The 27170-nt window shown below is 35.6% G+C and overlaps 1 protein-coding gene across 5 annotated transcripts in view; it reads right to left on the bottom strand.

The window, feature by feature from the left end:
* NFATC3 (nuclear factor of activated T cells 3) overlaps positions 1–26767 on the bottom strand; it is a 195647-nt gene extending 168880 nt beyond the window's left edge. For 3 of the 5 annotated variants that reach the window (XM_001373944.4, XM_007477224.3, XM_056810029.1), the window contains exon 1: positions 26629–26761. In XM_001373944.4, the coding sequence (XP_001373981.2) occupies positions 26629–26728 (100 nt within the window). In that variant the 5' untranslated portion in view covers positions 26729–26761. Of the gene's footprint in view, positions 1–17950; positions 21802–26628 lie in introns of those variants that run through there. The other 2 variants (XM_056810018.1, XM_056810025.1) reach the window with 2 other exon arrangements.
* Between the last annotated feature and the right edge of the window lie 403 nt (positions 26768–27170).

The following is a 27170-nucleotide window of genomic DNA, read 5'->3' as shown; positions in this document are numbered from 1 at the left end:
TAGCAGCAATGCAATGACCCAGGACAATTCTGAGGGACTTATGAGAAGGAACACTACTATCCACCCCCAGAGAAAGAACTGTGGGAGTAGAAACACAGAAGAAAAACAACTGCTTGATCACACGGGTTGAGGGGATATGATTGGGGATGTAGACTCTAAATGATCACCCTAGTGCAAATATCAATAATATGGAAATAGGTCTTGATCAATGACATGTAAACCCCAGTGAAATTGCTCATTGACTATGGGAGGGAGTTGGGAGTAGGGAAGGGAAAGAATATGAAACATGGAAAAATGTAAATCAATTAATTAAATAAACTTATTTTTTAAAAAAGGCAGAGGACCTGGCAGAGTTGATCCCCTCCCAATCTCCACTATGCCTGATGACGTTGGGGTGTAGGGGTGGTTTAAGGTGAGCAGGTCACAGGCAGCAGAGCTGGAGGGGAGAGGAGTGTTCCAGCCACACCCCTCCCCCTCGCTATACTTGCTGAGCACATTCCTGCTGAGGCACTTTCTCCCTCCCCTGTATGAGGTAGGGGTGTGTGGGTGTGTGGGTATCTCTCTCTCTCCAGGAATCATAGGGGGAGGGGCACAGCACTGTCTCTAAAACATTCATCATGACTGCCCTAAAAGTTCAAAGGGAATGAGCTATGTTTAGTTTTTTCAGTTTTACTCTATTTAAGAAAACAGTAACATATTTTGGAATTTTTTCACTTAAAATGGTTAAAATTGAGCATTTTGATTTGGCTATCTAGAATGACTTATTTCCCAAAGGGTCCAAAATAGTCAAAGTTTAATTGTATATATGCTCTATGTTTTTAAGTATAATTTTTTAAAAGTCTGAATTCTAAATCTAGACTATTTTCATAAAACTTCAACCAATCACAAATCTTGTTAATTTGGGGGCTTCTGGGTAGCTCAGTGGATTGAGAGTCAGGTCTAGAGACGGGAGGTCCTGGGTTCAAATAAGGCCTCAGACACTTCCTAGCTATGTGACCCTAGGCAAGTCAATTGACCCCCAATGCCTAGCCCTTACCCCTCTTCTGCTCTGGAACCAATACACAGCATTGATTCTAAAATGGAAGGTAAGGGTTTAAAAAAGAAATCTTCTTAATTTAATTTTCTGAGACCCGGACATAAAAACCTAGTATATTACAAATAATTCAAATAAGAAAATAGCCTATAGAATGGATTAGTGCCTCATCTACCATAAATCCAAATCATCAGCTAGATCAGCTGTTGTAATAATACTGCTTCTATAATCCCATGCCAAAGAATTCCACATTCTGTCAGCATAACACAAACATCTCCTATTGGCTTCCACAGAGGGTGTGGAGATGTCAAAGGATTTCTTGACAACAGGGGAATTCAAGAGATATTTAAAACCCTCTACTGCCCCAGGAAGCCTAGGAAGATTCTATGGTCAGGTGTACAAGACAGTTGACACACACAAAAATTTTAAGTTCCATACTGAGCACAAAGTAATTACTCCAAACATGGTAAAAGGAGAAAGGAATGAGCTGTTTAGAGAAGTGATGAGTTTCCTCCCCAGAGGTCTTCAAATCAGTTATTGTGAGAATCAAATGAGATAATATTTGTAAAGCACTTGGCACAATGTCAGACACATGGCAAATATTTAATAAATGCGTGTTCCCTTCTTTTCTTTTCAATATGTTATAGTGGGAATGTCTTTGGTATTTGGGTTAGACTAAAAATTCTGGAAGACTTAATCCAAATCTCAAAATCTATAATCCAGAATAAATTAAGATCAGCCACTAGGGGGCCCCAGTTTAACATGCGATGAACATTGCACCTCCTTATCTTTGGCATCAATAAATTGAGGTCAAGCCTCTCCTTTAGTCAATCTTTGTCTAACTCTAGTAACCAAATCAGTTATTATGGGACCAAAAAAAAATGAATGTACTGGCAGTAATCACACTGAAATTAGCAGGAGCCAAATTTTGTTTGCACGTATCTTCCTCACAACCACCAAGTTAAGGAAGGTATTGTACAGTTAATTAAATAGAGGCTCAGAGATTTGCCCAAGGTGCCAAAACTGTCAGGGAAAGGCTTCTCCTGATTCTAACCAGTTTTCATGATTTCAATGTACCAATGGTTCAGTGGAAGGAGAGCCAGGTCTGAAGTCGAAAGACTTGATTCAAATTCTCCTTGAACACTTCCTAGTTGTGTGGTCGTAATTCCCATTGCCTAGCCCTTACCCCAATTCTGCCTCAGAACTAATATTAATTCTAAAACAGAAGGTAAGGATTTTTTAAAAATTAAAAAGTTCCTTCTGCAAATTTGGAAAACACTTATGAAAGATGGAAGTACTAAGATACCATGTTGGCTAAACTGACAGCTTATACTTCAACTGGAAGGGCTAGTTTCAAAAAGACAAGAAAGTGAGGAGGTGGGGGGATCAGAGTAGATTAAAGAGATTAAAAAATATTAAATGGATAAGGAATGTTTTCCCTCTCCAAATATATTAGACAAAGAGGATAAAAGTAAATGTCATAAACCACCCCAATCTACCCAACTCTATTTTCCCATATCATTAAATAGAAAAGAAAATCTATTAACAAAAGGCAATGAAAAATATCTAAGTTTTATCATCTTTTATGTTGCCCTTTCCAGAAGACTATTAAATATGAACAACTGACTAAAGGAAGGCCTCTCTTTTCTTTTGAAAGCATGCAAAGCTAGACCAGAATAGGGATGGCCAGACAAAGATGATCCTGATGTTAAAACAATAGCTTAACATCAATATTTATAAAGGTAAATAAATCCATTTTCAAACACTAATGAATATATTTAAGTACAACTGAGAGATAATAACTAATAATCAATCCTTAAAGAAATTAGTCTTCAGTTCAAATTATATCTCTTCTGCTTGCTACTTTTATCATATTGGAAAAGTCAATTTTCTGCGTCTTAGTTTCCTTAATTCTGAAATGAAGGGGTTGAATTATATAAGATGACCTCTGAGGTTCCCTTCCATCTGCTATCCTAAATGACTCATTTCCTTCAGTTTCACGTAGGCCCAGTTTTATTGAATGTGTATTTGGAAGTACTTAAGTTGCATTTTTTAAAAATAAGATTTAAAGGATGACAGTCCCCTTTTATTTTTTAAGTTTTTTTTGTTACATTTTGATTTCCAAGTTTTTTTCCTCCCTCCTTCCCAAGGCCAACATTGATGTAGATATGAAACCTTAAAATAAATGTTTCAAAAATCAGTTCTTTCTCTAGAGGTAGTCTCTTCTTTCATTGGTCCCTTATAGCTATTTTGAATATTCATATAACAGAAAAGCTTAGTCATTCAATTACTATTCATACAACACTAATGTTACTGTATACAATATTCTCTTGGTTCTGCTCATTTCACTCTTCATTATTTCATGCAAGTCTTTCCATGTTTTTCTAAAATCAATCTGCTAATTATTTCTTACAGCACAGGAGTATTCCATCACATACCATCAATACTATATAACTTGTTCAGCCATTCCTCAATCGATGGGCATCACTCAATACTTAGTTCTTTGCCACCACTAAGAAAGCTGTTCTATTTTAAAACATACAAGTTCTTTTCTTTTTTACTCTAATCATGTTGGGAAACTGACCTAATAATGGCATTGCTAGGTCAAAGTGTATTACAGAATTCTAAACCTCTTTGGACAGAAACAGAAAACTTAAAAAAAAGTTTACAGAAAAATATCTCTGATAAAAAGCCCAATTTCTCAAATATATAGGGAACTAATTCAAATTTATAAGAACACAAGTCACTCCCAATTGATAAATGGTCAAATGATACAGAGAGGTAGTTTTCAGATGAAGAAAACAAAGCCATCTATAGTCTCATAAAAAATGCTCCGAATAAATATTGATTAGAGAAATGCAAACTAAAACAACTCTGAAGTACCACCTCACACCCATCAGTTTGGCCAACATGACAGAAAAGGAAAATGATAAATATTAGAAGGGATATGGGGAAATTGGGACACTAATGCACTGTGGGGAGGGAATGGGGATTGAATTGATTCAACCATTTTGGAGAACAATTTGAAACCATGCCCAAAGGCTATAAAACCGTATACCTTTCATCTAACATCACCACCTAGGAAGTCAGTATCTCAAAGCCGATCAAAAAGAAAAAGGGGGAAAGGATCTATTTGTACAAAAACATTTATAGGAGTTTTCAAAGAGGTGGAATTGGAAATTGAGAAGATATCCATCAAACTGGGGAATGGCTGAACAAGTTGTGGTATATGATTATAATGGAATACTACTCAGAAAAAACTGGAAAGATTTATAAACCAATGCAAAGTGAAATAAGCAGAACCAGGAGACCATTGACCAAATATTACTGAAAATGAAAAATAGAATAAAATATAATAGGTTTATTTATGTATTCTATGTCCTCTTCTGATACTCTGAATAGTTTATATTTTTTAAGCATTTTTTCCATTTTACTTACATTGTTAAATTTATGAGACCCAATTGGGTAAAATAACTCCTAACTGATTCAATTTCATCTTCATTAATGGTATGGTCACCCTTTTCATTTTTCATACTAACAATTTGCTTTTTTCCTCTTTTCTCTTACCATATTAACCAATGATTTATCTATTTTATTGGCTTTTCATAAAAAGAATTTGTAGTTTTATTTGTTGATTCAATGGCTTTCTTACATTCAATTTTATTAAACCCTCTTTATTTTCAGGATTTTTAATTTGGTATTTAATTGGGGATTTTAAAATTTATTCTTTTTCTAGTTTAAAAAATTACATATTCAATTTATTAATCTACTCTTTATTTACTAATGTATAAAATTTATGGATATAATTTTTCTTGGGTTACTGACTTTGCTGTATCCCATAAGTTTTGATATGTTGTCTAATTATCATCATTCTCTTTAATAAAATCATGTACTGTTTCTATGATTTGTTTTTTAACTAACTCGTTTTTAAAGATTAGGTTAATTTTTCTCCAATTAATTTTAATCCATGTTTTCATGATATTTTATTAAACATAATTTTTAATGCACTATAATCTGAAAAGGATACGCTTAATATTCCTACATTTAACTAAAGTTTTAATGGTCTAATAAATGGTTAATTTTTTGTAAAGTACGAGATACAGCTGAAAAAAAATCTTTTCTATTCCTATTCAATTCTCTCCAGATATCTATATCTAGCTTATCTAAGGTTCTAGTTAATTCCTTGACTTTCTTATATATATTTTTGGTTAGATTTATCAAATTCTGAGAGAAGGTTGAAATACCCCTACTATTAGTTTTGCTAACTATTCCTATCTAATTCATTTAGCTTTTCCTTTAAGAATTTGAATGCTATATATCATTTGGTACATATTGGTTTAATATTGATATTACTTCATAATTTATGGAGCTTTTAAACATAATGTCATTTACCTGCTTCTCTTTTAAATTTATTTTACCTTTAACTTTGTCTGAGATCACGATTGCCACTGTTACTTTTTTGCATTAGCTAACACATAATTCTACTCCTGCCATTTATTTTTACTTTACATAATAATCTCTAAGATTTTTAAATATTCTTATAGGCAATATATTCTCAGGTTCTGAGTTTTAATACATTCTGCTGTTTCTGTTTTATGGATAAGTCCATTCCATTTACATCCAAAGTTATAATTACTAGTTATAGATTTCCTCCAGTCATCCTATTTTTTCCTCACTTTTGTCTCTCTTTACTCTAACCTTCCTCAGAAGTCTAATTTACTTTTTTTTTAATTAAACCTTTATCTTCCATCTAAAGAAGAGCAAAGAGCTAGGCAATTGGGGTTAAGTGACTTGCTCAGGGTCACACTGCCAGGAAGTGGCTGGGGTCAAATTTGAACCCAGGACCTCCCATTTCTAGGCATGGCTCTCAACCCATTTAATCATTATATGCCATACCCCCCATCAAAATTAGGTCTGACCAATGCCTCCCTAAATCAAATTCCCTTCTAAGGGTCCCTCTCTCATCCTATTTCCCTTGGCCTCCCATTTTTCTTTAAGACTGTTATACCCTACTAAATGTATCTTCCCTCTTTAACCCAGATCCCAAGAAAAAAAGATTCCCACACCACAAACCCTCCACTGTAACAGTTCTTCCATTCATGCCTCTTTTGTATGAGATATCATGCTCCATTTTATATCTCCCCACCCAATTTTACTTAAAGGATCAACCCACCATAGTTAACAGAAATCCAAGCCTTTTAGCTATGTATGCTCTTTCAAACTATTCTAGTAATGATAACATCTTAAAGAGTCACAAATACCACGTTCCCATATAAAACAGCTTAATATTGAATCTTAATCTTAATCTTTCAAGCACTCTTTCTGGGTTTACATTCATTTACATTTTTCTTTGAAGCTTTACAAGTAGCTGTTTTTACTTCACTGTCATCTTCTAAGTTTGAACCTTGATCTTCTCTATCACCTGTAGTAGCTAACTATGGTCAGGTTTTTTTCTCTGTTGTTTGGTTGTCTTTTAAAAAGCCTATTTCAGTTTTCATACAATGAAATCAAAACTATCAATAAGCACATGAAAGTGTTCTAAATCCCTCTTAGAGAAATTCAAATTAAAACAACTGTGGTACCACCTCACACCTAGCAGACTGGTCAATATGACAGCAAAGGAAAGTGATAAATGTTGTAGGGAATGTGGCAAAATTGGGCCAGTAATGCACTGTTGGTGGAGTTGTGAATTGGTCCAACCATTCTGGAAGGCAATTTGGAACCATGCCCAAAGGGCGTGTGTGTATATACACACATATATCTGTATGTATTTACATATATGTATTTATATTCATACACACACATTTGTTTGCTTATTTATTTACTTATAGCTGCACTCTTTGTGGTAGCAAAAAATTGGAAAATGAGGGGATGCCCATCAATTGGGGAATGGCTGAACAAGTTGTGGTATCTGTTGGTGAAAGAATACTATTGTGCTAAAAGGAATAAAAAACAGGAGGAATTCCATATGAAATGAAAAGACCTCCAGGAATTGACGCAGAGCAAAAGGAACAAAAACAGGAGAAAGTTGTACACAGCGACTGATACATTATAGAACAAGCGAATGTAACAGCCTTTTCTACTAGCAGCAATGATCCAGGACAATCCAGAAGAACTTATGAGAAAGAACACTATCCACACCCAGAGAAACTGTGGGAGTAGAAATGTAGAAGAAAAACATATGACCGATCACATAGTTCAAAAGGGATATGATCAGGATTTTAATGTTAAAAAATCACTCTACTGCAAATATAAATAACATGGAAATAGGTTTTGAACAATGTTACATGTAAACCCAGTGGAACTACTTGTCAGTTTCAGGAACGGGAAAGAAAGGGGGGGGGGGGAGCATAATGAATCATGTAACAATGAGAAAATATTCTAAATTTTAAAAAAAATTAAGCCTATTTCTTGGTGGCTGGATTTGTGTTAGGGTTGGGCTCTGCTCTTGCCTTCAAGTTTTTTATGCTATTGTATTCTGAGTTCTATCTGGGGATCTCTGATTCTTTGATTCTTCCAATATTCTATGATCACCTTGGTCTATGAGTGATTTCAGATACTCCTCTCCACCCCTTAGCCTCAACTAGGGTCATCAGCATAACTGCCACCCCAAACACTCTTGCTCCCTGCAGTCCTTCATGAAATCATGCAGCTGAGTCAACTCACTCCTCTCCCCTGGAACTAAAATCAGTGACTTGGTTCTCCTGTGAGTGACCACAACCAGTAGGGCCCCACCTATATACAAGCTCACTCACTAGTATCAATGGCAGTCACAACCACATCCTGTCAACAGGCTAGGGCCTAAAGCCCAGTGCAATGGAGGCTTCCCCCTTCTCAATCAGGCCAGACCACCACACCTTAGGTGATCAGGTTTTCCTAACATCCTTGCAAGTTTTCTTGCAAGGTTTTAATGCTTTAAACAACTTTTAATTATTTCTGTTGCTCTAAAATTTACTTTGAGGTATTATTTTATTTGGGAGTAATTTGAGAAAAGCAGTTAATTTCCTACCTTATTTCACCATCTTCCAACAATTTTCCCTAAATAAAGTGTTTATAAAATCTTGATTATATTCTGGGGCATAAAATCCAAGAAAAATGAAACTAAATATATCATTTATTAAACACTCACTCTATATGTATGGCATCATGCCAGGAGCTAGAGACATAAAGTCAAAAATAGAAAAAGTCTTTCCCTCAAAGAGTTTATACCATACTGGGAAATACAATATAAACAAAGATAACATCAAATATATTTGAAAGAAATAAAACCAGTTTCAAGGAAAAAACACTAACACATAGATTGGAAGAGCAAAGGTTTTACATAGCAGATGGTACACCTGAGCTCTTCTCTGAAGGAAATTAGTGATGCTAAGCATTAGAGGCAGTGAGGTAGCACAGCAGATAAGAGCACTGGGCCTGAAGTCAAGAAGACCTGATTTCAAATGCAGTCTCTGACTCTGTGTGACCCTGGGCAAATAATTTAATCTTTGTCTGCCTCAGTTTCCTCCTCTATAAAGAAAAATAATAGCACCCTTTTCCCACAGTGGTTGTGAGGATCAAATGAGATAGTAATTGTAAAGGACTTGGCACAGTGGGTGACACATTGTCAGCAGTATATATAAATGCTTGCTATTATTTTCATTACATTACTTTTGCTAAGAGGTGGAGGTAGAAAGGCAAGGCAGTTAACTGACATAGTATATAGGTGCAAGGCCTACAGTCAGAAAGATTCATCTTCCTGAATTCAAATCTGCTGGGTGTTTGCCTCAGTTTCCTTGTCTATAAAATGAGCTGGAGAAGGAAAGGGCAAACCACTTCAGTATCTTTGCCAAGAAAACCCCAAATAGCGTCACATGAAGAATCAGACACAACTGAAAATGACTGAATAAAACAAAACAGAGGTATGGAAGAAGCGTATTCTGTACATGGAAGAACACCATCAAAAAGCCACAAAGGGTGAGAAATAGACTTGTATAAATGTATAACAGCAGGGTCTAACTATAATGGAGAGTGAATAAAGGCAAGTAACATGACGAAAGAGAAAGGGAGACTAGAGCCATATTGCATATAGAGTTTTGTTGTTACTGTTTTTAAACCCTTACTTTCTGCCTTAGTACTACCAGTTCTAAGACAGAAGAGGGGCAAGGGCTGGGCAATTAGAGTTAAATGACTTTTCCAGGGCCACATAGCTAGAAAGTGTCTGAGGTCACATTAGAACCCAAGGCCCCCCAATTCCAGGCCTGGCACTGTATCCATTATGCTACCTAGCTGCCCCATGTATGTAGGGTTTTACACGTGAAACTGAAGATTTTGTCATTTATCCCAGAAACAATAAATATGCCACTAAAGATGGAATAGAGGGATGAGAGTCATCTATACTTTAAAAATATTAACTTGGCAGCTATAAGGATCAAAGAGGTAACAAAGAACTAAAGAAGGACACACACTGTCCCTAATTTTCAAAAGAAGAAAGTGATGAGGATCTAAAAACTACAAGCCAACCAGATTAACTTCAATTACTATGAATATCTATAATAGGTTGTTAAAGAGACAGTGAACATATATATAAGAAAGGGAAAAATAATTACAGTATGGCTTCATTTAAGACAGGTCATGACAGCCTTATTTCCTGTTTTGACAGTTATTAAACTGATAGATTAAAGGAATACTTAAGATATGCTTTGAGCAAAGCATCTCATACTATTTTTGTGGACAAAATGAAGCAATATAGACTGAATAGTAATATAATTAGATGAACTCAGAACTCACAGAATGCCCTGATTTGAAGAGAAATTACTGATGTTTCAAAGTCAGCTTAACAAGAGTTCTCCAGAGGAGTATTCTTGGGATTTGTGCTTGGCCTTGTGCCATTTAACTTTTTTAATCAATGACTTGTATAAGAGGCAAAGATAAAATTCTCATCAAATCTGCAGGTAATATCAAACTTAAAGGAATAAGAAATACACTGTGGTATAGAGTAAGGAACCAAAAAGATCCTAATCAACTAGAACATTTGAGCTAATGTTGACATTAAATGACAAAATTCAATAGGGATAAATGTAAAGTCTTACATTTGTATTAAAAAAAAATCAACTTCACAAGTATGGTTAGGGAGTAATTTGTCTGAAAGAAACTTAGGGGCTTTAGTGGACTGCAAGCTAAATGAGTCAGCACTGTGGTATGATAGTCAAAAGGCTAATAATACCTTAGGTTTCATTAAGGCATAGATTCCAGGAATTAAGAAATTAAAGTCCTTCTATACTCTCTGCCCTGGTTAGGAAAATCACTTAACCTTCCTGGGTCTGCTTCTTCAGCTACATAAAATGAGAAGATTGGATGACATGGCCTCCAATGCCTCTCAAACTTTAAATCTATGATCCTTTGACTACACCTAGAACTGTGTTCCATTTTGGATGCCACATTCTAGGAAGGACATTGATCAGCTACTAATGGGCCTCATAGTAAATGAGGATATTTATCCTAGAGAAAAGAAGATTCAGAGGGGATATGATAGTTCTCTTTTCAAAAAGAGCTCTCATATAGAAGAACTAAGACTTTTTTGTATGGGCCCAGAGAGGAAATCCAGGAGTACTAGGTGAAAGTTATCCTTCATGTGAAGAAAGATTTTAAAGAATTAGAGCTGTATAAAAGTGGAATTGGCAGCAGGTGGTAGGTTCCATCTCATTGGGATGGGATGGAGATAGGGGAATGAAAAGGCATTAAAAAGTAACAAATAATCAAATTATTAAATATGTAAATACATAGAAGATATCAGAATGGCTTAGTTATTTCCAGTTGGGGTGAGGGAGAAAAATAATTAAACAAAATGACACCTGAGCTAAGCCTTTAAGGGGGATGTCAAAAAGCAGATGTTTAAGTAGGGGGTTAAGCATAGAGACAATGTAAACAGAGTTGTCTGATTTGCTCAAAGAATATATAAAATATATAAAAAGGAAGTGCTATGAAATAAAGCTAGAAAAGTAACCTGAAGGAACCAGAATGAGTCTTGAAATCTGAAATAGGCATATCTAAAATTTAATAAGCAATGCTAAGAGTTAGAAAGAACTTCAGAGGCCACCAAATTAAATTTGTGCTGGAAACTTCTCTACATATCTGATAAATGGCTGTCCAGATTTATATATTTTAAGAGAGGAAAAACCCATTAGCTCCTAAATCTGCCCTTTTCTCACAATTTATGATTTCTCTTTTTAATAAGTTTTTCCCAGCAAATTTAAATTTGCCTCTTTATTAAAATTTACAAGGAGCTAAATCAATTGTACAAAAAAATTAAGCCATCTCCCAATTGATAAATGAGCAAAGGACATGAACAGGCAGTTTTCAGATAAAGAAATCAAAACTATCAATAAGCACATGAAAAAGTGTTCTAAATCTCTTATAATTAGAGAAATGCAAACCAAAACAGCTCTGAGGTACCACCTCACACTTAGCAGACTGGTCAATATGACAGCAAAGGAAAACGATAAATGTTGAAGGGGATGTGGCAAAATTGGAACACTAATACATTGCTGGTGAAGTTGTGAATTGATCCAACCATTTGGGAAGACAATTTGGAACTATGCCATAAGGGCTTTAAAAGACTGCCTGTCCTTTGATCCACCCCTACCACTGCTGGGTTTATACTCCAAAGATATCATAAGGAAAAAAACCTGCAAAAAAATACTTATAGCCATACTCTTTGTGGTAGCAAAAAATTGAAAAATGAGGGGATATTCTTCAGTTGGGGAATAGCTAAACAAGTTGTGGTATCTATTGGTGATGGAATACTATTGTGCTAAAAGGAATAATGAACTGGAGGAATTCCATGCGAACTGGAATGACCTCCAGGAATTGATGCAGAGTGAAAGGAGCAAAACCAGGAGAACATTGTACACAGATACTGATACACTGTGGTACAATCGATTGTAATGGACTTCTCTACTAGCATCAATGCAATGATCCAGGACAATTCTGAGGGAGAGTTGGCAAGACTTCTCAATTAACTGACTATTGGAAATAAAAGAGAAGGAATTAGTAAAATTTGAAGCAAGCACACTCAGGACTTGAGATATACACTTGGTAGCCATTCACAAATAGGCAATCATTAAAGTCATAAGAGTGGAAGAGACTGTGAAAGGAAAGAAAGAAGAATCCTCTTTTCAGAATTGCTGAATTTGACAGCTGTATGGGACCTAAGTGGCCATCCAACTCACACACGAGAGGAATACCCATTGTAGCACACCAGATGAATATCTAAGTCTCTAAAGGATTAAGGAAAAACCCCTGGAATAAAATTATATTTAAGTAACAGAAGGATTAACTTGGAAAAGAAAAGGTTAAACTACGATTTAATCATCATCAAGATCCATAGGGGTATGGATGCTGACCAATTCTCTGAATCTACAGAAGGCCAAAAAAGAAGAATAGCTTAAAGAGAAAAAGAAAAGATTAACCAAATGCCATTTTGACATCAGATTAATGAGACAAAGCAACATAAAGAGTAGAGTCTCTCAACACTGGAGATCTTTAATTAAAGATAGTTCAGTCATTTACTCACCTAAAGGCAAGTGAATTAGCATTCAAGAGAAAGTTCAGGGCTTGGAATACAGACTTGATAGCCATTCACATAGAACCTATCATTAAAATTATGAGTGGACAAGATTGAGATATGCCTTCGAATCAAATGAACTCAAGGTACCTTCAAGTCATATCGTCTATCTATAAATTTGTTTAGTTTTTCTTCTCTACTCCCATACTACCTTTTATGATGTCATATATTAATACTTTCATTTGAAACCTACCTGAAAGATCAAGAATAAAGGGAGGGGAAAATAATAAATAGCCAATAAAAAGTATATATACTTTGCTACACCTATCAATAGAAGACAGAGAAGTAAATATCATTCTAAAATAAACCTCCCCAATTCCCACAAAATCTAAGACGGAACAACTACTCAAAGGTTAGTAAACAGGGCCTAATCTAACCACTTCCAAAAAAAAATGATATGATAGTAGAAGGATGAAATTGACAGCAACAAACAAAAACAAGAGAAAAGAAAAGAAAGTTAATGAATCAGCTTATCCTTATGCCTAAACCTCGAATGAGAGGGTAGATCACTACCTTCTCATTCGAGGTTTAGGCATAAAGATAAGCTGGTCCTCTGAAGATGAGAGGAGGATCCAAACCATCACTGACCTTAGGAAGATGGAAAGCAAATTTACAATGGATCAGATGATCAGACAGAAGCTGGAAAGGGCATGGGCAGGCAGCTGGGTGGCTCAGGGATTGAGAGTCAGACCTAGAGATGGGAAGTCCCTAGGTTCAAATATGGCCTCAGACACTTCCTAGCTGTGTGACCCTGGGCAAGTCACTTAACCCCCATTGCCTAGCCCTTACCACTCCTCTGCCTTGGAACCAATACACAGTAAGGTAAGGGTTTAAAAAAAGGAAAAGGCATGGGCACTAGCTAAAGGAGGTGGCATAAACTTTCAGTCAGTCAAGAAAGATTTATTAAGTATTGGGGATAAAAAGGCAAAAGATAGTCCTTGCCCTCACGGAATTTACAATCTAATGGGAGAAAAAAACAAGCAAACAAATATTACCCAAAAAAGCTACATACAAGATAAATAGGAAGGCACTAGAATTAAGAGATATTGGGAAAGGCTTTATGTAGAAAGTGGGATATTAAGTAGAACTTGAAGGAAGTCAGTGTAGGGGAAGGCAATACTATCAGTGTGTCTGAACTGAAGTGTACAAGGGGCAGAAGAAATGGAGATATCTATTATAGACAGGCTTTTCAAGGAGTTTAGACACAAAAACAGAAGAGACATGAGATGATAATTAGTGGGGATGTATGGGTCAAGTGAGGGTATTTTAAGGAAGTAGAAGATACAGGGAAATACATACACAGTAGGGAAGAAGACAGGAAATAGAAGAGAAATGAGAGCAGAAGACAAATGACAGAGGAGATAATCTATTAGAGGAAATGGAATAGAATAGGATCACTTATACAGGTAAGAAGGGTTTGGCCTAGGCAAAGAAAAGGGCCAACTTATCATGTGAGGCAGGAATGAAGTAAGAGACAGTGGGAGAAAGCGTCAGTGATATAAGGAAGAGGGAAAAGGGAATTTTCAGCAAATGACTTTAATCTTTTTCCATAAAATATGAAGTTAAGGTTCTCAGCTGAGAAGGTGGAGGACAGGAAGCCATGGGAAGTTTGAAGAACCACTGTGGTGAGTAGGATAATAAATTGATAAGGGAGAGATAGAAGCAGAGTATAGCTAGTAAAGAGGTGATGAACTGGGAAAGAACTGAGAGGTTAAAGAAATGGAGGTCACAATGTAGACAAAGAGCAGGGTTTGGTACTGAAAGAGGGAAAAGTGGAAAGCCAATAGAAAGTGTTATATAAGAGAATTTCAGGATTCATGACATGGAAGCGTAGCATCTGTGCATGATGTCAAGTTCAAAGGTATATTCATTTTTATCTTTGAGTGTAGCTGCGGTAAGGAAGAGGTCATCAATAAGTTTTGTATACTGCATCAGAATCAGGAAGTAGTGGATAGACCACTGCTTCTAGAGTCAGAAAGGCTCAAGTTCAAATTCTGCCTCAGATATTTAACTAGCTGTGTGACTTGAGCTAAGTCACTTAACTTCTTTTTGCTAGAGTTTCTTAATCTATGAGATGGGAATAATAATAACTCCTACCTCCTTGGGTTGCTATGAGGACAAAATGAGAATTTTGTAAAGTGTTCTACAAAGCTTAAAGTGATACCGAAATATTAGCTATTTCTATAATTATTAGAAAAAGGAAATCACAAAATACTTCATTTCCAATTAACTTAAAAGGCTTTGTAGGAAGTAATTTTTCAAAGATCTTTTAATAATGACTGACAGGAAAAATAAATGAACAAGATAAAGACATGAAAAAGCACAGATATAGGCAGTGTGATATAGAAACATTTGCCAAGTTCGACAGTCCAGTTCTGCCTAGTACCTAACTTCAAGAAAGCCATTTTACTCTCTATAGAACTGGGACTCAGCTTCTTCTGTAAAGTGGGACGGTTAGATTAAATCAACTATGAAATCTATGATCATAGCATCTTGTATGTATTAAATTGTTATGGAAATTTTTAAAATGTTAAATTCAATATTAGTCAGGCTATAGAGAAATACATACTCCTTTTATACTGCTAGGCAATGTAGAGCAAAGCAATAAAGAGGCACAATCCTTTTGGAAAGTAATATTAACAATATACAATCAAAGCTTCAAAACCATTTATTCTCTTTGAACCATCGACCTCACTAGTAGACCTTAAGGATGTTTAACAAAATAAGATAGAGATCAAATATTTAAAAAAACAATTCACAGCAGCATTAGTAATAAGAGTAAAAAAAACGAGAAATAATACAAGTGTAACAATTGGGTTATTTATTACTGAACCATAATGTGCCATGAGAAATTACTAATACGGAAACATACATGAAGTAATGAAGACTGAAGAAAGCAAAATGATGCTATGCATACTGACTACAATAAAAAGACGGCAATAACAATAAAAGCTGAAAAGACATTAAAAACATTTCAGAAGGGAAGGAAGGAAACAAACATTTTATTAAGCACCTACTATGTGCTAAGCACTTTATATAATAGCTCATTTGATCTTCATAACAACCTGGGAGATAAGTACTATTATTCCTGTTTTACACTCAAGGAAACCAAAGCAGAAAAATTAAGTGATTTGTCTAAAACTACACAACTGGTAGGTGTCTGAGGCCACAATAGAACTCAGGTCTTCCTGACTCCATCTAGGACTGACACTATATCTATTGTGCCACTTAGCTGCCCCAGGAAACAGAAGAGCAATGAATAACTTATTAAAATTAAGATGGGTATAAAGTAAATAAAAGCAAGAGAGTGGGTGGAAAAATGAAGATAAATTTACTAAAGGCATGATAAAGGCATTCTTTAAAATAGATTTTTTTTTTAATCTCTTAGATTTCCCCAGCATCTCTCCCCTTCCCCTTCTCACAAAACCACCCCTTATAACAAAAATTTTTAAAGAAACACCACTCCCAAATAATCCAGCAAAACTGATACATATATATGCATATATACATATACACCACACCTGTGGAATCTTGCCTCTGGAATGGTGCTGGGGGAGTATGGTAAAGGCACCTGTTAACAGCTGGTGGGAGTTTTGTCACGACAAACTAAACAACTAGAACTGAGACTGACTTTGTGACAATGACTTTCAAAGGTAGACATGAGCAAATGTGGAGAAAATGACAATCCAAAAGAGACAAAAAGTTTTGACTAAGGATTTAACCTCAAGAAGAAAAGAGAAAAAAATATTCAGGAACAGCATCAGAATTAAACATGATAGGCTAAACAGATTTTAAAAACAATGACATTTACAATACATATTTAGGATCTACAAAGCATTTTTCTCCCAAGATTCCTATAAATGAAGTAGTACAAATATTATCTTCATTTTTCAGCTGAAGATATTGAGGTTCTAAGCAGTTAAGTGGACAAAGAGATCAATAAGTTGCCCGAGAACAGTTTCATTCCTAGGCCTCTCAAACTCAAGCACAGCCAACTCCATTGCTCTACAAAATGCTAGAAAATAAGATGTGGATGTGAAAGAGGGAAGACATGTAACCTTGATAGTAAGAAAATGTTATAACCCAGTCTCCCAAAGGAAGTATTACCTTTTAAGTGGTTATGGCACATAGAATGGTCACCGAATTTCTTACGGTTCTACTATTTCAAGAATAAGAATAGTACCTTAAATGTATGCATTTGATCTTTTCTCCTTCAATGTGCTAACATAATAAAAAGGTTGCTTTTCCAATGAAAAAACTAAAAAACTGATGCTGTTTCAAAAATTTACCAAATAAAAATGTCTTCATAATTCCCAGTTTTATTCTTTTAACTAACTCACATAAGACCAAAACATCCATTTCAATAATCTTACAACTCTCTCTGAAAAATGAAAACTAGTTTTGTGACCCAAAGCAATATTCTAATTTCAGAGAATTATAAAAGATAATTCAAACAGTGGTACTACCATAATTCTACCCATATCTACACAAAAACCTACTGTTAGATCAATTTGCAAACAACATAGAGGAAAAAAGAAAAATAAATCTGTTTGAAAAATGGTTTCTCCATTTTAGTACCAACATGTGGGCAATTTGGGCAAGTAAAGCACTAAACTATAAACCAGTATTTTCTCTTCTACCCCCCCCAAAAAAATCCACACGCCACAAAGATATACTCTCAAACTGCTCAAGAATATACCATCTAAGCAATCTGTATTCCCATATACTTCCACTATTATTTATATCCCCAATCCAAATACTTACACAATAACATTTAAAGGTGATTAAGAATCAGATTTTGCAACCAACATGTGCCTTGTTTATTTCTTTACTATGTAACTTAATAAACTAATAAAAATTATATTCAACTTGACATTATATTTTTGAATGGTATAACTCTTTGGGAGTAGGGGTAGAATAAGTATTTGCCTTTACTAATCTTGGAATATGATTTTTAAAGGGCTTAAGCAGTTAGCAAAAATGTATTTATTTAAGAGACCTTTATAGCAAATATTTCCCAAATACAATTTAATGAAAAACACACACTTAAGTACAAGTTACATGCTGCTAACCAAATATTTTGACCATTGGCTACTCAAATGAAAATCCTTTTTTAAGGTGTTTGCATTTGGCAGTTTCTCTTACAAAACAACAATCACCACAAAGATTTCTGCTGTAAAAAATATCAAGTTAAATCAATTTTATACTTGATTTGACTAATAATATAAAATAAAAATTCAACAAAATATTAAAAAACACATGCTACTTACAATATTTAAAACACATATTTATAAATACTAAAACTTCCTCACCTGTTGTTGAGTCACAAAGCATACTGACACAGTCCAAATTGTATTTGAAAATTAACCCTGGAAGTTGCTACTCCAATTTACTTGGGATTTTGCTGGCTTTCCTAAATTTGCAATCCCCTTTCAGGCAGTAATACCAGGATACTCAACTACTGTGACACTAATTAAATTTCAGCTTCTGGTAGGCTGTCAATTCATAATACAGCCTAAATCTTAGAGATTTACTTGTTTCTCTTCCCTGAAGCCTCACAAATTTTGCCAGTCTACAAGAGTTTGACTAGGCAGACAGGTGAGAAATCAGGCAATAAAATTGTATAAACACCATGTAAATATTAAATACACATGCAAATCCATGTGAAGTTTGAATAAAATGATGGCTTGTTAAAAAATCTTGCTCCTGCTTGTGATTCTCCTAAGCCACACTGATCATTTCACTCATCTTAAATTCCACTGTCATTTGAAACTCACATGGCGTGCCTGGGCAAATTTGATGACTTGGATGTTGTTTTAGAGGCCAGGCTTTCTGCCAAGTCTGCTATGTCTATTCCCCTGACCCACCAAAGCAGCTTTAGACAACACCTCCCTTATTTATGTTACTGCTGTGAACAGTCAAACTGCTTCTTACTATCAAATGAAGCCCAACCTACTCATGTTTCTCACATCTTTAAGAGAAATACTATTGACTCTAACACCACTCCCTTTATTTAAAGCTAAATACTGTAATGAAGAATCATTTGTTACTTCACTAGCAAGAGAACATTTCCCTCATATTAAATTTTTCTAGTCCATATAATTTGAACATTAAACTTTTTTGGTAAAACACTGCAATTTGACATTGTGGCTTTTTAAATTATCTCTAACAATGTAAAAAAATTTAAACTATCTTACCAAAAATTATAACTATATTCTGCTTCATCAAAAAAATGAATAAAGCAGGGCCCTTTAACATACATTTGAACAGAAACAGATGGACAGTGTCAGAATTAATAGAACTTGTCCAAGATTAATTCTGACTGAAGAAGGCAGAATGATTTCTTGAGCCTAAGATTTTTCTTATGATCCTAAATAAACTTTGAGTTAAAGGTTCAGTTCATACTAAAGACTCACAAAATCTTAGCTACAATACATAACAAAAATTTTACTGTTATAACATCTAATATAAGTGTATCTCATATGAGATCCTTTAACAGTGGGACTGGGAAAAAAGCCAAATTATTCCTTCTATAATTTGACAAAGGGAAAAGTCAAAGGAAAATTGAGTTAACACTACTTACTTACAATGAGATTTTTTTAACTGGTGACATGTGGTCCTTTTAAAGGAGTTTCTCCCCTCCAAATATTTACACCCAAAAGGCTCCACCAAATTTAGATTACTTGTTTGATCTCTATTACTAATTTATGCTATTGATACTAGGTGCATTTAGAGCTCTAGAGAGAAAAGGTACTGCAGAAATGACAAAATTAAAAATTCTTTCTAGTGAAACTTACTGATAGAATTTATATATTCTACCTTTATTCAACTTCAGAAGGCATTATATTTATGATGAAAATATGTAATTTTACATATAGAAAATATGGTACAATAATATCAATCTAATATTTATATGAGCTCTACAAATACATCATTATATTTCTACAGAAAGAAATAAAGGAAGTTTCACTTTCTCCCTCCCAGAGGAATATATCTTTTTTAATTTGAGGAAGCTAGATGGTGAAGCCAATAGAGCACTGAGCCTACAGTCCTCATTTCAAATCCAGCCTGAGACACTTTAACTTTGTTTGCCTCCATTACCTTAAGTGTAAAATGGGGATAATATTAGCACTTCTCTCTTAAAGTTGTTGTGAGGATCAAAGTATTGGTAAAGCACTTAGAACAGTGTCTGGTACATGATAGGCACTATAGAGATGGTAGCTATTATTATTATTTATAATTAATGGCTCCTAAGATTTGTACATATGAGTTAACATTAAACTCTACCTAGAAAACAGTTAGCTGGGCAAATGCTCTTTATTTTTTAATAAATTTTGAGATTTCATTTTTTTTTAAACCCTTACTTTCCGTCTTGGAGTCAATACTGTGTATTGGCTCCAAGGAAGAAGAGTGGTAAGGGCTAGGCAATGGGGGTCAAGTGACTTGCCCAGGGTCAAACAGCTGGGAAGTGGCTGAGGTCAGGTTTGAACCTAGGACCTCCCATCTCTAGGCCTGGCTCTCAATCCACTGAGCTACCCAGATGCCCTGAGATTTCATTTTTACATCACCTACATTTTCCAATATATTCATTCCTCTACTTCCCTTCCAAAAAGAATTTATCTCTTATTATAAAAAATTTTTTAAAGAGAAAAAAGTTTGGCAAAAGTAACCTCTATTTCTGCAAAGGGAATACCTGTTTTCTTAAAAACAAATAAGCAGGGGGCAGCTAGATAGCTCAGTGGATTGAGAGTCAGGCCCAGAGATGGGAAGTCCTGAATTCAAATCTGACCTCAGACATTTCCCAGTTGTGTGACCCTGGTCAAGTCACTTAGCCCCCCATTGCCTAGCCATTACCACTCTTCTGTCTTGGAACTAATAATACATATTATTGATTCCAAGATAGAAGATTTGGGTTAAAAAAAGAAAAATAAGCAGGGGGAAACTAGGTAGCTCAGTGGATTGAGAGCCAGACCCAGAGAATGGAGGTCTTGGGTTCAAATTTGACCTCAAACACTTCCTAGCTGTGTGACCCTACGCAAGTCACTTAACCCCCATTGCCTAGCCCTTAACACTCTTGTCTTAGAACTAATATGGAAGGTAAGAGTTTTAAAAAAAAATAAACAAAAAAGAAAAATAAATCATTAATGCTTATAGCTAAAACTCATTATGGAAATAGAATTAGTGGAACTAATCAATAAATCAAATATTCCAAATCATGCAAAACTTTAAATTGGATGTATTTCACATAACCTTCTATATCCCCCTTCCCCCACCCATATGTTGTAGGAAACAACATTCAGGGAACAATTTAAGGAAATTTAAGGAAAATTTCATTTAAGTAAATTTAAGGAATTTGTCATTTAAGGAAATCATCAAAGCCTTATGTATAAATAATCCAATTACGTAATGAACAAAATGAAAAAAATTATTTCTATGTCTAACATTTTCATTCTCTGAAGAATAAGAATTCTAATAAAGGTAAAAAATCGTGAAAACAAAAAATTCCCTCAACCACTCCAGTAAAAGTAATGTAGTTATTGACGGGGAAAGGAGTATATGCCTACAATTATGTATTTTTTATAGCTCCTCCCAAAATATACAAAGGCCAATTATTTTTTTTAAAAGAAAAAAATTAGTAAATGGAGTAACTGCATAATCAAAAGGAGTGGGGGGAGGCTAATATTCCACAATCCAGAGCTCCCTAATATTGGCAACATCTTCTAGTAACTTTAATTTAGATCTAGAAATTTAATACTTAGGCTAGGAAAAACAAACAACAACTTAGCCAGGAGAAGAAAATATTGAATCTACATATTTAGAAAATAAAACTAAAATGTCAAACTAGAAAGTCCTAAAATAAGTCACAGAAATTCATTAAGGATGCTTCCCCTTTGAAATGAATAAATTGTGTTTTCCACAATATTATTAAGAACTAATGAATTAAACATTATTTGAAGTTTATTTAGTATTAAAGTGTGGTACTTGAAAGCTAGATCTAACTTTTTTTTTAAGGAGGAACAGATAATACAAACTTAAATCCAAAGCAGTTGCTTAATTCAGTTTGAATCCTACATTATAAATCTAGGGATATAGTAAGCTTTGGGAGCAAAACAATAATTCTCTCTTATTTTTAAAAATATTTTTCTATATTGCACATGGGCTACGGGAAGGATGGGTGGAGGGGAGGGGAGGGAGGGAAAGAGTATGATTCTTGTAACCAAAGAATAATGTTCTAAATTGACAAAATAAAATTAAATTTTTTAAAAATATATTTTTCCATGGTTATGCTTCATGATTCTTCCACCCCTTCCTCCCCACTCCCAAAGCTGACAAGCAGTTCCACTGTTATACATGTATCATTGTTCAAAACCTATTTCCATGTTATTCATATTTACAGTAGAGTGATCTTTTAACAACAAAACCCTAACAAAATCCCTATTGAATTATGTGATCCATCTTATGTTTTTCTTCTGCATTTGTTTCCAAGCAGCTTTAATTAGTAAAACTACTACCCCAAAAGAATAAAGAATAAAGAGAGGGAGGGAGGGAGAAGAGAGAATGTGTCTTATCTGTGATTAAGAACAGTTAAAAGAAATAAGAGTTTGCTGTTTCTGTTCTAAAAATTTTAGTATAGAATTTTTAGTCCTTTGGTTTTTCTCTCCTCCCTCAACTTTCAAATGTCTACTTAAGCACAAAGCCATAAGGCCTACTCAGAAGAACAGAAAATTTTTGTGTGAATGTGATGATTAACATTCTAATTAGAAAAGAAATGGAGATTGAGTTGTGGCAAAGGTCCTTCAAACCTCCTGCAAGATCTAAAACCACACTAGCCCAGAGAGACTAAGATGTGCTCACACAGTACACTGTAATTTGACAAACTGGGACAAATGGGGCCTACTAAAAAAAGGATTTTCCATCAGATTTCTCTCTCTCTCTGTAATAAGTCTAAAAAAGCTAAAGGGAAAAAAGAAAAAATATTTAACAAAAATTAATACTGTAATGAATCCTAGAAATTGTTATGTCCCAGTTTACCACACAAGTTCATCCTAAAGGCATCTGTTAAACTAATTCTTGGTTACTTCAAATCATAATTAATTCAAAGCTCATAATGAATACCAAAAAGAATGTTGATTTCACCTGCTGATAAGTTTTAATCACAGAATTTTTAACTGTTCCTTTTGATATTAAATCTAAAGTGCCAAAAGAGTAGAAATGAGGGTTACTTAATGACTTTGTGCAATTCATGCCCCTGTGAGCTTCTAAATCTTTTCTACCTCCAATATACTAAGATTACAAAAAACTCTCGGAATACATCTTAACATACTCTAAAATAAGAACTGTCTTGAAACCTATATTGTACTGAAACACACAATAAGAATATATTATACCACAATAAATTCCAAATGGAGAAACATTTTAAAAATTAAAAAGTCATAACAAGAAAAAATAGAGAATGAAAGGATGCATATTTTACAATTATGGATAAAGGAAAGATCTGTCATTTAAAAAACACAAGAGATGACTTTATAATTGCAATTATATTAAATTGCTAAAGCTTTGGGACACCCTCCCAAAAAAGTAATGATGTTAAAGTCAGAAAATATCAGTTGGGAAAAAATAATTTACATTAAATAGCCTGATAAATGCCTGATATAATAAAGGTTTAACCTAAATATGTTAAGATATATTCCCCAAAATATAAGTAAATAGTCAAATGGTGTTAAGTTTTCAAATCAAGAAACAGCTATCCCACAAGTGAGAATAACCATGAAGTATCCTGTCATAACCATCAAACTAGCAAAAATGTTAAATATGGGAAGCTCTGTTCATTGAATCAGAGAAGGTCAAACTATGAAGGTTTCAACTGCTCTGAAAATTTATTTGTAATTATGCAAGAAAAGTTCTTAATTGTTCATATCTTTTGCCCTAGCCATCTCAATAGAAAACCATCAACACTACCAATCTATACACTCTCCAAGGAAATTACAAAAACAAATTCATATACACAAGTGTTCACAGAACTATCATTTGTAATAATAAAAATGTGAAAATCAAGAAAATATCCAATGATTATGGAATGACAAAAAATCATGGTGGATAACTTAATGGTATAGTACATATATAACATAAGGTATGAACATAAAAAATTTTGAGGAAACATGGAAAGATGAATGAAAATGACAGAAATAAATTATACAAACTAACTGCAACAATGTAAATAAAGTCAAAATGAAGATACAACAAAACTGGGTTAGGGTCAAGTATAACCTTCAATATTTATAACATAACTGCAAAATGAGTCCTCTTTTGCTGTTAAAAAAAAACAACAATATGCCTTTCAAGGAGACTGGGAGTATCTGATGTGTCAAAATAAAATATATAAATAACTTTTTAAAAATAAAAAGGATGAAATATATGGAAGAATTCTCCCCTTACAATCAGGAAAACTTTTCAGAAACAATGAGTGAATGCACAATTTTTTGCCTAAATCATGATTTTTTTTTTGGCATAAAGATAACTTTACATTGAGTAGGTATATAAACAAATAATATTTATTAATACATGCTTGCTGCCAGGAATCACAGAATTTATAACTGGAAGAAATCAAACATCAAGCTATTTCTTCTATAATAAAAGTGTTGAACTCCAATTATCCATGAAAAACTAAGGATCTTTTTGATTGAGGCAGCTTACTATTACCATGTCTTTGTGATAGTGAGAAAGTTATTTAGCATTGAAGACAAAAAGTTATCAAAATAACATCAAATATACTCTACTAGCCACTCTAGTTTTGATATAATATATTTATATAAATGTAATTCTAACATCATTAATGAGACAATTATTAAGTAATTTATGGCTAAATTCCCCATTGAGACCAACTCCAGTTCATTCTACACCATTCAAATGTACATTTAAGAAGCCTAAATAAAGGTATGTCACTTTTCAGATTCCAAGCTGGGTCACAAAGAGCTCTCAGTTAAGCAGTTTCCAAGTAAAGCTGGTCAGTCCTCCATACAATTTAGAGGGAATTTTGAGTAATTCACTGGTCTCTCCTCCCTCCAAAATTTCCTTTTAAACTAGTAAACTAGTTATAGTAGAAAATGAACTTTTTTTCTCATGGAAAAATTTAACCATTATCAGAACATTCAAGAAAAATCATGAAGAATACCAACTTCCAAAATGTTTTACCTTAAGAATATTAACACTTTCAGAACACTTATTTTTTGGTTTATCTTTCAAATAAACATGGTCTAGAGTTACATATGTAACTATGTGTACCTATTTGGCAGAGTTAAACACAGATTTCACCAACTAATTCATAAATTGCTAAATACCCCAACTTCCAGAAAGCACATTTGATATAGGATAAACAATGTACTTCCCTCCAAAAGCATACATTTTCAAAGAATACTATTACTAGTTTTTCAAGCATTTGCTCCACCCCAAAAAGGTATGGAAGACTAAACTATTCTTGGCAGGGTCAACAAAATAGTTCATTTAAAAATCTGTTCTTAATCTTGTATTTGTTCTACAAAATGGTATTCCAAATTGAAGTTATTTCATTTCCAGTTTCAGTAATCATTACCTCCATCAGTAATGTTAATTCATGTTTTCTCTAATTACACTTTTAGTCTGTTTCAAATATAAAAATCAACGAATGCTATGTGTGCCAAAGACTGAAGCAGGTTTTGTGTCAGATAAATTCGACAACTTCAGATAAAAAACATTACAAATTAAGCAGTGAGAATAAAATATAAAAAAGAAGCCAAACTAAATATGAGTAAAACGCTGTGATCGTTATTTTTCACATTTTCTAACGGAGAAAAGAGGGGCCTGTGGAGTTAAGAGATGAAAGAGGCCTTAGAAAGGTAATCTGGTTGAATTGCTTGCCAGCTTCGGGAGGGGGAGGGAAGAAGGAAAGGAGACAATTTGGATTAAGAACTTCAGAAAACTCATGTGGAAATACAATTAAAGCACACACACAAAAAAAAAAGTGTTAAGAGAAAGGCAATGGGGGGGGGAGGGGGGTCGCCAGCCAGGTGACTTCGTGGATTTAAAGTCGGGCCTAGAGACCAGAGGTACCGAATTCAAATTTGACCCCAGACACTTACTAAGCCAGGTGACTCTGGGCAAGTCATTTAACCTCCACTGCCTAGCCCTTACCGCTCTTCTGCCGTAGAACCAATACACAGAATTGATTCTAAGACGGAAAGGGGGATGGGAGGAGAGAAGGAAGATATATCTGTTCTCACAGTTCATTTTGCAGATGAGGAAACTGAGGAAGAGGGAGGTTAAGTGACCTGACCAAGATCACACAGGGTACTAACCCAGCTGAGTCAGTCAATATACAAACCCCATTTGACGGATTCCAAATCCAAAGCCCTTACCACAGCCCTATTAGGTCTCAACACTAAGTGGATTTGCTATAAACAAATATTAAGGTCACAAGAAAAACCCAGGCATTAAAACACGTTGTACACATCTGACACGTTCCAAACAGACATTTCTCGCCGCAGCACCGAGGGGCATGCAGGGAACCTTTTCCGACTTTACAAACACAGCGAGATAATCTAGTTGGAAGGGTTTCTTTTCGAGCCGGGATGGATGGCAAAGGATGAGGCTAAAAGCCTCCTCCCACCCCTCCTCCTTGGATACACACACACACACACACACACACACACACACACTCGCAGTATACACTAGTAAAATCATACCAAACAAAGTGGGAGGAAAACAAGCCCTAAGGTACACTTACACTCACACTAGTTACACACGCACTACTCAGCAGCAGTCTGTCTCTCACACACACACACACTCTCACTCTTTCTCGCCCCGTGGGCCTCCTCCTCGTCTCTTCCTCGGCCCCCCGGCGGGAGGCTCTGGCTCCAAAGCCAGGCCGTCCCCCTCCCCCCGCTGCCACAGCCCGGCCCGGGGGGTGGGGCGGGGCAGCCGGGTTCTAGGTTCTCAAGTGTCCAGGCACTCTCACCTGCGGGCCCCGGGGGCAAGGGCGGCGGGGGGTGCCCGTCCTCCCCGAAGATGAGCTTGAAGTCGAACTCGTCGTGGGCTCCGCAGTTTGCAGTAGTCATCGGCGTGGTCGGGGACTCGCGGCAGCGGCGGCGGCAGCAGCAGCAGTAGTAGCAGCAGCGGCGGCGGCGGCGCCTCCTTCTCCTCTGGCGGCAGAGACTCCGCTCGGTTTGGCTCGGCTCGCCTTCGGCTCAGCGCCGCTTCATGCCCTGCTCCGCCGCAAACTTTCCGGCCTCGTCCCGGGCTCAGGCCTGCTGCCTGTCAGCGCAAGAGAGTGAGGGAGCAAGTGAGCGAGGCCGCCCCTCAGCTGGGCCGCCTCCGCCTCCAACCGCCACCCGCCCCCCAACCGCCGCCTACACCACCGCTGCCACAGCCGCCAGGCGCGCTCCCGCACCACTCCAGTTCCCCCTCCTCTTCCAGGCCCGCGCGGACGCGCGCACGGCCTGGGGCGGGCGCCTGCCCCCCGCCAGGCCCTTCCCATTGGCCACCAGTGCGGTGTTCCAG

This window comes from Monodelphis domestica, chromosome 1, assembly GCF_027887165.1.
Source record: "Monodelphis domestica isolate mMonDom1 chromosome 1, mMonDom1.pri, whole genome shotgun sequence".
Lineage (NCBI taxonomy): Eukaryota > Metazoa > Chordata > Mammalia > Didelphimorphia > Didelphidae > Monodelphis > Monodelphis domestica.
The sequence above is the reverse complement of the archived record's forward strand: the minus strand, read 5'-3'. Positions and strand labels throughout refer to the sequence as shown.